General features: G+C 44.7%; 1 protein-coding gene across 5 annotated transcripts in view; it reads right to left on the minus strand.

Moving 5' to 3' along the window:
• The window catches only part of PLEKHM3 (pleckstrin homology domain containing M3), a 107,344-nt gene that overhangs the window by 72,088 nt on the left and 23,193 nt on the right, over positions 1–12,063 (minus strand). For all 5 annotated transcript variants that reach the window (XR_014785595.1, XM_084818879.1, XM_084818870.1 and 2 more), the window contains one exon: positions 9,347–10,270. Coding sequence is in view for 4 of the 5 variants with exons in the window: in XM_084818879.1 (XP_084675005.1) it covers positions 9,347–10,270 (924 nt within the window). In the remaining variant the exon portion in view is untranslated. The remainder of the gene's footprint in view (positions 1–9,346; positions 10,271–12,063) is intronic.

A 12,063-nucleotide genomic window follows, 5' to 3' on the forward strand; every position in this document is an offset into this window, starting at 1 on the left:
GATCTCTTCTCCATCATCCCAGAGTGCAGGACACAGAATAATGGACTCAAGTGACAGGAAGCCGGATTCCAGCTGAACATCAGGAAAAACTTCCTGACTGTTAGAACGATACGACAATGGAACCAATGACCTAGGGAGGTGGTGGGCTCTCCCACACTGGAGGCATTCAAGGCAAGGCTAGACAGCCATCTCTCAGGGATGCTCTGACCTGGATTCCTGCATTGAGCAGGGGGTTGGACTCGATGGTCTTATAGGCCCCTTCCAACCCTACTATTTGATGATTCTATGATCTTTTGCCTGGCACTAAAAAAATAGCTGAGTAGGTGCCAGGCAAACCTTGCTGAGGACAGAATTCCATTAACAGGGTGCCACGACTGAGAAGACCTTTCTCCCTAGTCGCCACCCCCGTCACCTATGACTGTGGGAGGGCAGGGGAAGAGATGAGGATCTCATTGCTTATAAAGTCCATACATGCAGGTGTCATATTTGAGGGAGCATTATCTCATGTTAGATAGAGAAAGAGAGAAGGGGTGGGGGGAGAAGAAGAAGAGGTGGAGGAAGTATTCCTCCCCCAAGGTAACACCTGCACATGCCACAGAAGGCACTATCTTAAGAACATTTTTTTTTTCAGGATTCTTTATCCCTTTGGAAACTTATGCAGATTCAATAATACTGCCATTAACAGAATGACAGTTCAAGTTTATACATATCTACTCAGAAGTAAGTTCCACTGTGTTCACTGAGGTGCACTCTTAGGTAAGTGGATATGATTGCAATGCCAAACTTTTACAATTTATCGATTCAGTCTTCTTTAATCAGGGGTCTGCTCTGACAAGAACAAAAACAAAAACAAAATAAGTACAAAGTGCTTTTCTGATAAGACCATGGTGCAATGCACATACACAAGCAGTCCTTTCCGTTTCCAGCAGTGCCTGACCATGACCTATGTACCATTTTGCTAGGTCATCTTCTTGACATGCTTCACAACGTGAATTAATGAAAACTTTTGTGCAAGGCTCTGGTGACCAGTTTATACCAACAGACAAAATTTGGGAGTGTACGCGTGTGTGGAAATTAGGAAGGATGTCAGAGAAAGCACAAGATGGATAGTTTCTTCACAGTGAAGTCACTGCTCATTTCATGATATGTAAAGTTTTGATCGTGATGCACAAGGGGAGGGAGATACGATGCATTGTAGGTTACCATTACCGTGTAGCAAACAAGGGAGAAGGAGGGCTTGGCTTATGCTGTGAATACTCCCATACTCCCAGCACGCTCATTGTGCACATTCAAAATGGTTTTCTACCTAGCAACTGGGTAGAAAGGAAGCTTTCACATGCATTAAAAAATTCAACAGGATTTCACTCCTGCAGAACGTCTGATGCACACCATGAATTGGGGTTGCAGCGTATGCAGACACGTGCACAGAACGGCCCACACCAGGAAGTAACTGAATACTAATGAACAGCTTTAACAATGGCCTGGTATGGAAGAGCTGTGGTGTTTTAGGTAGAAGGCTCCAGGCCTTTCCCCTTACCATTACTTTTACCCCAGTCTCTCCCCTTCTATCAAGGGGGAGTGGAGTGGGGTGTTCCTTGCGGTTCCTTTTTCTCATGGCACAAGGACTGGACTACAGATGGCTCAGAGCTACCTGTCTTTCCCCGTCTTCTTTGGCAGTTTTGGGGCAAAGAAGGTCATGTGGTTCTGTTCTCTGGCTCTGAAGAACAGGGCCATCATATCTGGGTTGCTCCACTGATCTCTAAATACAAGGTAACGACACGCCTTCAGAATAATTTTTTTACAACTGGATATGAAAGTAGGCGAGCTGTCCAACTTCCCCCTGTGGGAAGAGATAATGCAGATCTGCTGTTGCAGTTACACCCTTGCTCTGCAGCAATTTTGCCAGCAAGGCTTCACCTCACTGCACCAAGGAGGCAAGGTGGTCTCTGGCCATCTGTCTTATTGCTGGCCAAATTGCACTTGCATTTAACAAGGCAAACAAATCAAAAACCCGACTCTTGGTATGTTTGTTAACCTCAAAATCCAAGCCAATAAAACCCCAAGCGAAATACTACACCTGGCTATCTCATAAAGGTGAATACACTGCAGGAGAAACCTTCACCTTTGAAACTGGCTGACTTTTTATTGCTTGGATTTCACAACATCAGTACTGCAAAACCATGAAGTACAGGAACACACACACATGCGTGCGCGCGCCTGCAAATATGGCTTATCCTGAAAGCTAGTGGCAATAAAGGTAACACTAGGTGAGGAAGGGCGCCTTTCAAAGCTGGTTGGCCTACTCTTTTGCTAGGTGGGGAAGAATATGGAAGAGAAGGGAAACTATGGCTTCACCAGACAACACAGGAGCTTCAGGTGCAGGAGACGTGATGTCAAAGTGACAAACGTGGAAGCCAGGGCAACTCTCATGTCAGGTGTCTGAACTGTACGGAAAGCAGTCTAACAAAACAGAGTTGGGGAGGAATTTTTCTCCCTCTCCCCTAACATTAAAACTTGTAGGTCACCTAATGAAACTGATAAGCACTATATTCAGGACAGGCAAACAGTACGCCTTTGGCTTATGACTCTGGCTTGTTTCAGGAGACACAAGCCAGAGTTCCAAGTTCGGGCATCATGATACACAAACCACAGACGGAGGGTCTTGTGATTCTTTTTAACCGTTGCCACTGGCAGGAGGAGCAATCAGGCAGTGTGCGCCAGCACACGGCTCAGTCCTGGCAAGCCAGGGTTCGTGATGTCTGAACCGGCCTCATGTATCACTTACCTTACAGCAGGCATACAGAACCTCACTATTAAGCCGTTTCACACCACTGAATAATACCAGCTGCGTATGCATGGGGTGGGGGGATAGTAAACAGGGTAGGGTTGTTATGTTTATGCCCTGCTCATGGGCTTCTTAGAAATTTCTGGCCAGCCACTCTTGGAAGCCGCATGGTAGGCTGGGTGTTTGTTTGTTTGTTTGTTTATTTTTGACATTTCTATACCACCTTACCTGCTAAAAGCCATCAAAGGCAGCATACAATTTAAAACAATAAAACCTTAAAACAATAAAAACAGAACGTTAAAACAGTAAAAACATTAAAACTACACATTTTGAAAAGCCAGATTGAAAAGATGTGTACCCCACCCTTTCTAGAGGCCAAGAGAGTGGGGGCCAATCGTAGTTCTTGAGGGATCTCACTGCACAGTTTGGGGGCAATACAGGAGAAAGCCCTTTCACGTGTGCTCAAAAAACTGGCCCCTGCAGGTCATGGCGCCCTGAAAAGGGCCTCTCCTGCAGATCTTAGTACTCTGACAGGTTCATAGCGAGACAGGCGGTCCCTTAGATAGCTAGATCCTAAGCCGTTTGAGGCTTTGAACGTTAAAACCAACACCCTGAATTGCACCTGGAAAGCAACTGGCGACCAGTGCAGGTCTTTCAGGACAGGTATAATTGGGTCCTGATACTAGATGGACCATTGGCTTGATCCAGCAAGGCTTTTATGTTCCAGGACCAGGAACATATTTTCAGGAACCATGTCTCATCTAGCACACCATACAGATAGGAGCTCCCTTGACTGGGGCTAAGAACAACCTACAGTTTTCCCCTTGTCCTTCAGTGGTGAATGACTACTCCCATCACTTGCAACCTTGCATATTACACGAATCATACGGCAACCACAAAATAAGACAGAATTGTGCCAACAAGATTCTGGTATACAAGTTCATGTGTTTTACACAATTCCAGCCAGATGGGAAGACTCCCATATGACACTAGGGCAGGGGTAGGCAACCCTTGGGGGCCTGTGGGCACATTTGGCAATTTCAGAAACTCTCCTGGACACCACCACAAAACAGCTGCTGTGGTAGGTGTGGCTTACCAGATAGAAGTGACAGGAGTCACCTTTTCTCCCGCTGCCCTCTTATTCTTGGTGGCTGGACATGCTGCAAAGGAAAGCATCAGCCTGCAGCCATCCATCTTCATTTCATGAGAATGTCTCTGAGCCCCACTTGTGGCCCAGAAGCAATTCATGGGAAATGAAGATAGCGGTGGTGGAGACCCTCACTTTGCTCTGAAGCAATCCCAACTTCCAGGAAGAAAATCTGTTAATTAAAAACGTGGAGGGGGTAGGGCACCTTGGCAGGTGACAAGAAGATGTCCAAGGGTGCACTGGTGCTCATGGCACCATGTTGCCTACCCCTGCCCTAAAGTCTAACACGGGCATCGACTCTCTGCCAAAGTATTCTGAATGAGGTGAAAACCCAAACGGATCCAATCGAAGAAAATATGCGTATGAAATTAACACATGCAAACTTGCTGACTTATTCTGAGACTGGTGCAACATAGTGGCCAGGAGGGTGTACTGCAATATATAATTATTACTATTGGCCAATGGAGTCATTATGAAGGCTACTGAAATGATTATGAAGCAGTCTGAACTCTCCGAAGCATTATATTAATTGATTATTGTGATTCTGAGTCTAAAATCTCTGTTCCTTTGTAGAAGAAGTTCAACACCAGATTCTTCCTATCCAGGATTTTTTCCCCACTTTTCTCTTATTGCCAGTTTCTTTCCTACTGCAACTTGTGCGTGGGAATAGGAAGTTTACAGGATGCTGAATGAGGCATTTTGCATCCGACCTCTTAAACATTAAGAATGCCCATATAAAAATAGTATAACAATTGGGTCCATAGGATGAAGTTGCAAGAAACAAAACCATACGACAGGGTGGAAACTGGGTTTCCTTTATATGTTTATTCAAGCGCAAAGTATAATGAGACCTTAGCCTGTGCTAAATATATACTCATTTCCTAATGTAATACTTAGGCTGCAATCCTTTTCACACGTACCTGGGAGTAAGTCCCATTGACCTCAACAGGTTTTCTTCTGAGTAGATATGGATAGGATTGCATTGTTAGGTGGCAATCCTTTGCAAACTTACTAGGAAGCAAAACGCATTTAAGACAGTGGACAGGCTTCTGTGTAAAGTTTTTAGCACCATGCTGCACATCCTAATAGTGGCATTATAACCAACTTTATTCTAGTTCTGCAGCAGAGCTCCAAATGGCTTCACAGTCTCTCCAGAACAATTTCACTACACTCCCTTGACAGATAGAATATTTCAAAGATGCAACAGAAAAAAAATTACATCTTAGTTACAGGATCCCCAGCCACCAAAAAAGCCATGGCCATCAGCAATGTTTCTGGGTTCATAAAAAGGGCTTAAGTTTACATAAATTCATGGAAGTCAGGATTGCAATCAGCTAAGCAGGAAAAAAAACGCTGATCATCTATGTAACACTGAAGGTGCTAACCATATGGGATAGGACCTTAAAGTTTCTGAACCATCTGACTCTGGCCACTGATGCAAAGCAGATATTGGATATTGAGAAGTACCACAGCAACAGAATCAGATGCAATTATTTGGGGCAGGGGGGGGAGAGAGGTAAATGCAAACAGACTGCAATCATATGCCTGTCTACTCAGAAGCAAGTCCTGTTGATTTACTCTCAGATAAAGGTATACAGAACTGCAGCCTGAGTAAAGCCTCTTCTATTTCCAGGCCTAGGGGAGTCATCAGTTCCTGAAGGAAAGATTTCTGAGGGGAGTTTGGAGGTTGTTGTTTTTTTTTAAACTGCCCTTCTGACCTCCATACACTAACAATCTGTTTTCCCCCTTCCTCTTTTTCCTCCGCCAAATCTCTGGGCGTGACATGGCTTCTATCGGTGGTTGGAAAATGCTAGCTGGCGCCCAAGATAAACTTGTCTAAAGATACATTCTTCTTTACCCACTTCTGAGTGTCAGCTGTTTGTCTGGAAGCTTTTTCTGCTAAAGCTTTTAAAAAGGAGGATAGGAAGAAGAAAAAATGTAGAGTGCAATTCAAACTAAACTGACCCCCACCCCCAAATCCTGACACAAGGAAAAACAAAGAAAGAAATGGGGAAAGGGTGGGAGGAAAAAACCTTGTCCCCATCAAATCTTTCCAACAAACTCCTTTATCAGAGGTTCATTGTCAATCAATTAGCCAAGGCGGTGGGGATCTGTGGGGGGGGGGTAGTTGGAGAGACAATAGGTCACTCTGTCGTATTACTATTTAATCACTTTTACTAAATAAATAAAGCAGCCCCAAGGTGCTGTCATGTCAAGGGAATTTACAACAAAACAAAACCAAAGAAAGAGAAAAAAAAATACCCTCATTTTTCCATTTGCCATTACTCTTTTCCTCCCCTGAAGAACAAGAGAGGGTTATTACTGTAGCCTTAAGTCTCATCTTTGTGCTGCTCGTCTTTGATTCCCACTCGGACCCTGCCACTTTCTGGCACTAATTTGTCAGGCTGAACAAAGAAGGGATTTGTACCTCCTGTAAGGTCTCAATTAGGAAAGGCTTCTGCTGTATTATGTGCCATTCAGACGGGACACAATGATGGTAATTACAGGAATTTGCACTAAATGGCTGAAGAATTCGCAGCAAAACTTTTTTTCTACCTCCACAAAGCTTACTCCTCTTTTGCAGCTGTGGGGGAGTGGGGTGAGGGTATAGGGGGCAGAATGGGAGGGTGTACCTAATGTCTACAAGATGCAATTACCAGCAACAGTCCTGTTAGGTTAAACAGCCACCCCCATGAAGTTAAGACAGCAGACATCTTTCAAAGTGGGAAAAGACAAATGAAGACCGTCAGCAACTATTTTTGACACACAAACCCAGTTTCTGCCAGTTTCCGCAGCATGGTCTTTCGGCTCTTTAGCTTTAAAACATTTATGATGTAAATCATAATAAATTATTTCATTTTATGTAATATATTCTATTCTTTCCTTCAGAAATCTCAGAGCTGTTTACATGGAGCTTCAAGATGGCCCCCCATCAAAACATTTGACCAAGATGATGTAGGAAGTTCTCTGTGACCTTAAGCAATTCCCAAGTTCACCCTCATGAGGAGAAATGAGAGTGTGAACCCGGTAATACATAGATTCATGTACTTCAACAGCGTAAGCACCTCATGCGCTCACAGGTCCATTCTCCATCCCTTTACGGTAGTATTTTGAGGTACCAGCTGGGACAGGGCTCATGCAGGAATGGCTCAGTATTAACATGCAAAGATGCGCTAACATGTGCTAATAGTTCCCAGGATAAACTATTAGCACATAATGCCAGTATGGTGCTGTGAACAGAAAACTGGTTTTGCATGTAAGAAGCCCAGGTTCAAAACTGATCAGCAACAAAGCTTGCTGCATTGCTGTGGGCTGCTCACTAGATTTCAGGCCTCCTATACACAAGCAGTAGTCCACAGCTGGCATTGGAGAACTCGTATTTGGAACGTGCCCACGTCACGAACGGGGAAGGCCACAGGGCAAAGCAGACCTTTCTTCTGACCTGGCTGACAAATGCCACCACCTAACACACACCTGCCCACCTCACCTCCAAAGTCTTCCCATACCGGGAGGATTTTTAAAAAGATGCTGGAGACAGAAAAGTCGAAAAGGATTCTACCACAACACAAATGAGCAAACTGGGCTGCACACACAGATGTGGCCAGCGGTGGACAGCGACAGTTTCTGTTATCTCAGCAACAGTTTGCCTGGCCATTGCTGGCTGTATCCATGTATTCCTGCGTTCACGCTGACATTTCTCCCCATGAAGGTGCACTTGGGGACAGCTCAAGCTGCTGAAAATATAGCAGAAAAACCTCTGGTAGGAACCAGCCCTGACCCCTGCTGCTCTCCCAGACAGAAACAATTGGCTCAAATATCTTCATCAGAGGCGACATATCCTCCACACACTTTCCTGTACAAACAAGGATAAATTGTATCAAGGGTAGTAACTGTAGCACAAGGACAAAAGAGAGAGGTTATCAGGAGAGAAGTTCACAGAAACATAGTGACATTATGGGCAATAAGGTGGCATGCTCATAATGAGCAGACAAATTGCAAAAATGGCTGATTGCAAAGTAAGCTTAATATCAACTTAACATTCATGAACTGAAAGATGGCAATAAAAAGAAAATAAATAATTGGCTCTTTTAGGGGGTTGCTAAAGTAAAAAAAAAGGCTGTTTTCCCTTAAAATGTGAGACAATTTACTGACACTGCCCCCTGCTGGCATTACTAATTACTGCATCCCTGGGCATCAGCAAACAGCTGAATTACCACAAGTTCCCTTCCATGTTGCTACCCACTACCTACCAAAGTCCCCATTCAGGAGCATCAAATTGATGCCTGCACCCTTTCACAGTCTGTTTCCACTGCCACTCTCATTTGCTCCAGTTCTTACTACTCTGGAAAACTCTCTTTACACCGTAGCAATACAATGAGAAAGTCAATTCATGAGCGATATCCAATGTCATGTGAGTGGACTTCCCCTCATGCAATAGGACTTCCCCTCCCTCCTCCCCTGCAGCTCCCCACACACCCCCAATCTGCTCTGAAGGGTCCACCAACCTTCCAGAGCAGATCTGGGGAGTGCACGGGGGGGGGAGGGGAATCTGTTCCGCCAACACTGTCCATTCTGCTGTCAAGACTACTGGATTTCACCCCTGGGCAGTTTAATGTGCTGGATCACCTACTATTAAAGTAGCTTTTGAACTGGGGGTCAGAGTAAGATCCATGAGCTCACGGCCATGAGGTACCTGTGAGTCCAACTTCAACTGCTGCTGTACCGACAAGTCATGCAAGTAAAGCAACACAATTGCTAAGCAATTGGGTTCCTCAGCATCCCATACTGGCTGCCAGAAACACCACTGGCAATTCTGAGGGCCCACCTGAACAGCAGTGGGAATAGGAGTCTTGTGCTCCAATCAAACTGTGGGAAAGATCAACAGAAAAAGGAGAGCAGATCTTCCTCTTCATCTCCATGACCTGGCTGATGGAGAGTTCATGCAGCTGTTTCTCCCCACTCCGAAGAGACTTTCTGCAGTCACCTATTATCTCATTTTTCACTTGGTAGATTCATAATAGGCTACATGGTCAAATCAGAAGTTCGTAAGTTGAACCATAACAACTCAATCTAGTGAATGCTGCAAGATATACTGTGCTTGTCAGCAATCAGAACACACTGAACCATTCACAAGATCAGAGTGCGCATATAAATCCTAGCCATGAAGTGGCCAAAAAGTTAAAGCTGGTGGCCTAAATTCATCCTCCATTTCCCGCCTTGAAAAGATACTTGGCACACGCATTCATGAACTAGGTTAGTACAGCACAGGACATGTAGAGAGGTACAGCCAAGTCTTAGAAATTGCAACAGGCAGCGATGCAAAACTCAGGAGGGAGCCCTTATATCCTGAAAAGACACGTAAGTAGTAAAGCGAGTCAGAACAAGTACAAAATGTCTTCCATTTGTTTGCTTACCTGCACACTTGAAACTCTGGGCAGTCAGCCCTCTTTCCAAAGACAAAGTGGTTAAGATGCTCAAAAAGCTGGTGGTTACAGATTGGCGCTTGATCTTCCTCTGCTCTTTTCCACAAGACAGGCCTTGGACTTTGTTTCTGAGCGTTACTTGCAGGTTTTGACCCAAGCTTGCAGCACTGGCAGCAGCCTTCAAGGCCTCCATCCATTCCTGAGCTCTCTGACGGGTCTCTGCACGCAGGCGAAGCACATCTTGAGGAAAGATCACCTGAAAGCAAGAGTCACAATCATCCAGAATATCAGTCTGGACAGAGAGACACATGTCAATATTGTGGCTCCACAGAGGGTCTTCGTCAACCCCACCAGTCTGAAATGCCATGAGGAGAGACTGGCTGAGTACAAAATGGAACGCTTTCCAGTTATTTTGGAGAGTCAGTCTGTAAAGAGTCCCTGATTTGAGAATGTTTTGGTAGTCCTTGATGTTTGGGGTCAAAGATGTTGATTGGAAAAAATCAGTCGGCTCCTTCTGTAAACCATGGTTTGGGGTGATGCCGCTCTCATCATTGTCTAACTTCTGTGAGCTCTCCAAATCTCCCTGTGGCCTCAGGAAAGATGGCACTGAAGAATGCATGGCTCCCCGAAGCTTCTGCCCCCAGTCCAAGGCCTCCCATGGGGATTCCGCTTTGAGCTGTAGATGCGAATTATTGAACAGAACCGCATCAACCACACTGGCTTCCACATTGATGCTTTGGAAATGCAAAAGCAGGTAGACGGTAGGGAGGTTCTGGTTGCCACTGCTGTCAAGCCAGTACAGGTACAGTTCATATGGAGAGAGTTCTGAGTAACAAGCCTGCCAGTAGCTGTCTTGGTTGTTCTTAATTTCCAAGTACCCTTTCTTCAGGATATTTGAGAATGTCGGCTTGTGTTCTAAAAGAAAGTTTAAATAAACGTAAGTATACATACTTTAAATTTCTCCCTCTATAGACTGTCTGACAAAGGGCAGGTGCTTGATACCAATTTCGCAATATTTCAGGGCCATGTGCAGTGAGTAAGGGTATAAATACAAGGGGGATAGCAGTCATGCTCACAGAGACATAGAAAGCACAGAGGGAAAAATGTTTAAAGCCGGGGTAAAACATTTGCTCAGCAGCAAGCGCCATACTGGAAACTTATCTAGAAAGCTGTCTACCTTACAATGTATCTACTTCAATCATCTCTAATTCCTAGAATCATACCATTTTTGAAAACATGAAAAGCATCAAAGTATAGTTGGTGAATGTGCTCAACTTATTCTGAACTTGTTGCCCTCAACTATGGAGAAACTCCAGCTAGCCCTTGAATATTTAGATATGCAGTCCTCAAAATAATGATTGACAACATGATTTGGGGTGCCTTTTGCCTGTTTGCTTCTAACCTTTCAATCTTTCCCATTATATTCCAATAATATTTATCCAGATCACACAGAGTTACTGCTAGTGAGTGATTTGTCTGCCCAGCTGACTGGTGTTTAATTAATTTTGGAGGGGGCTGCACTCCCCCTAAAGCAGATACTGTTAGCCTGCTACTCCCATCAGCCCTACCCAGCCTAGCCAGTGGTGAGGGATGCTGGGAATTGCAGTCCAACCACATCTGGAGGGCCACATATTCCTCATCCCTGCCCTAAAGGGTCAGGTGCCTTCTTTGGGGGATGCTCTTGGATCCAGCCCTATTGCTGGAGGCACAGGTGGCTTCAGATGTCCAGAGCACCTTTATCATAGGCTGATATACCAGCTATGATCCCATCTGGACAGAGATTGCCTAGCTACAGATCCACATACCGGTAACCTCTCATTTAGATTACTGCAATGTGTTATACATGGGGCTGCCTTTGAAAACAGTCTGGAAACTTCAGCTGGTCCAAAATACAGCAACAAAATGTGTTGACAAGGACTGGCCAATAAAATTATATTATGCCAGCGCTTTGCTATCTCCACTGACTTCCAGGCTCAGTTCAAAGGGGCAGGGGTGGCAGGTTACCTGAAGGATCACCTCCTCCCATGTACACCTTCCTGGACCTGAAGATAATCTTCAGAGGGCCTTCTCTGCATACTCCCGTCAGACGAGGCATGGTGGGTGGCTTCTATAGAGAGGGCCTTTTTGGTACTTGTGCCACAGCAATGGAATGCCACATTATGCCACTACTGAACAGTATAGACACACTTTATTATACCACCATTTTCAGATTAAACTTGCTGTTTACACAATGATGGGTATACACTTCCCCTTAAGAATTTGAAAAACCATCAGATCAAAAGGAGTGGTAAAAGGTTGATGGAAACCATACTGGCCATGGAATATTTCTTTGTATGATAGGAAAACTAATACCTCCCAGAAGAAAATGGTAAAACTAATACTGTCCAGAAGAAATGGTAAAGAACCAGGGATGCTTAGCACAGGGTTCAAAATATCTCTTGGGAAGATGAAGGAAAACTTCCTAAAATCTCAGGCACCTTACACCAGCCTTCCTAAACCTCTTGTCCTCCAGATGTTATCGACTACAGCTCCCAGTATTCCTCACCATTGGCCATACTGGCTGGGGTTGACAGGAGTTCACCCAGAGGGCACCAGGCTGGAAAAGCTGCCTGCCTTACACCACTAAAATTGAAGTTATTTACAATTTATTGGCCACTGTAAAACCTCCCTGAGACTAACACACTTACGAAAGAGTAAGCCCCATTGAA

The sequence above is a fragment of the Heloderma suspectum genome, chromosome 1 (assembly GCF_057233095.1).
Source record: "Heloderma suspectum isolate Gila_16-S chromosome 1, 16-S_ref, whole genome shotgun sequence".
NCBI classification, from domain to species: Eukaryota; Metazoa; Chordata; class Lepidosauria; order Squamata; family Helodermatidae; genus Heloderma; species Heloderma suspectum.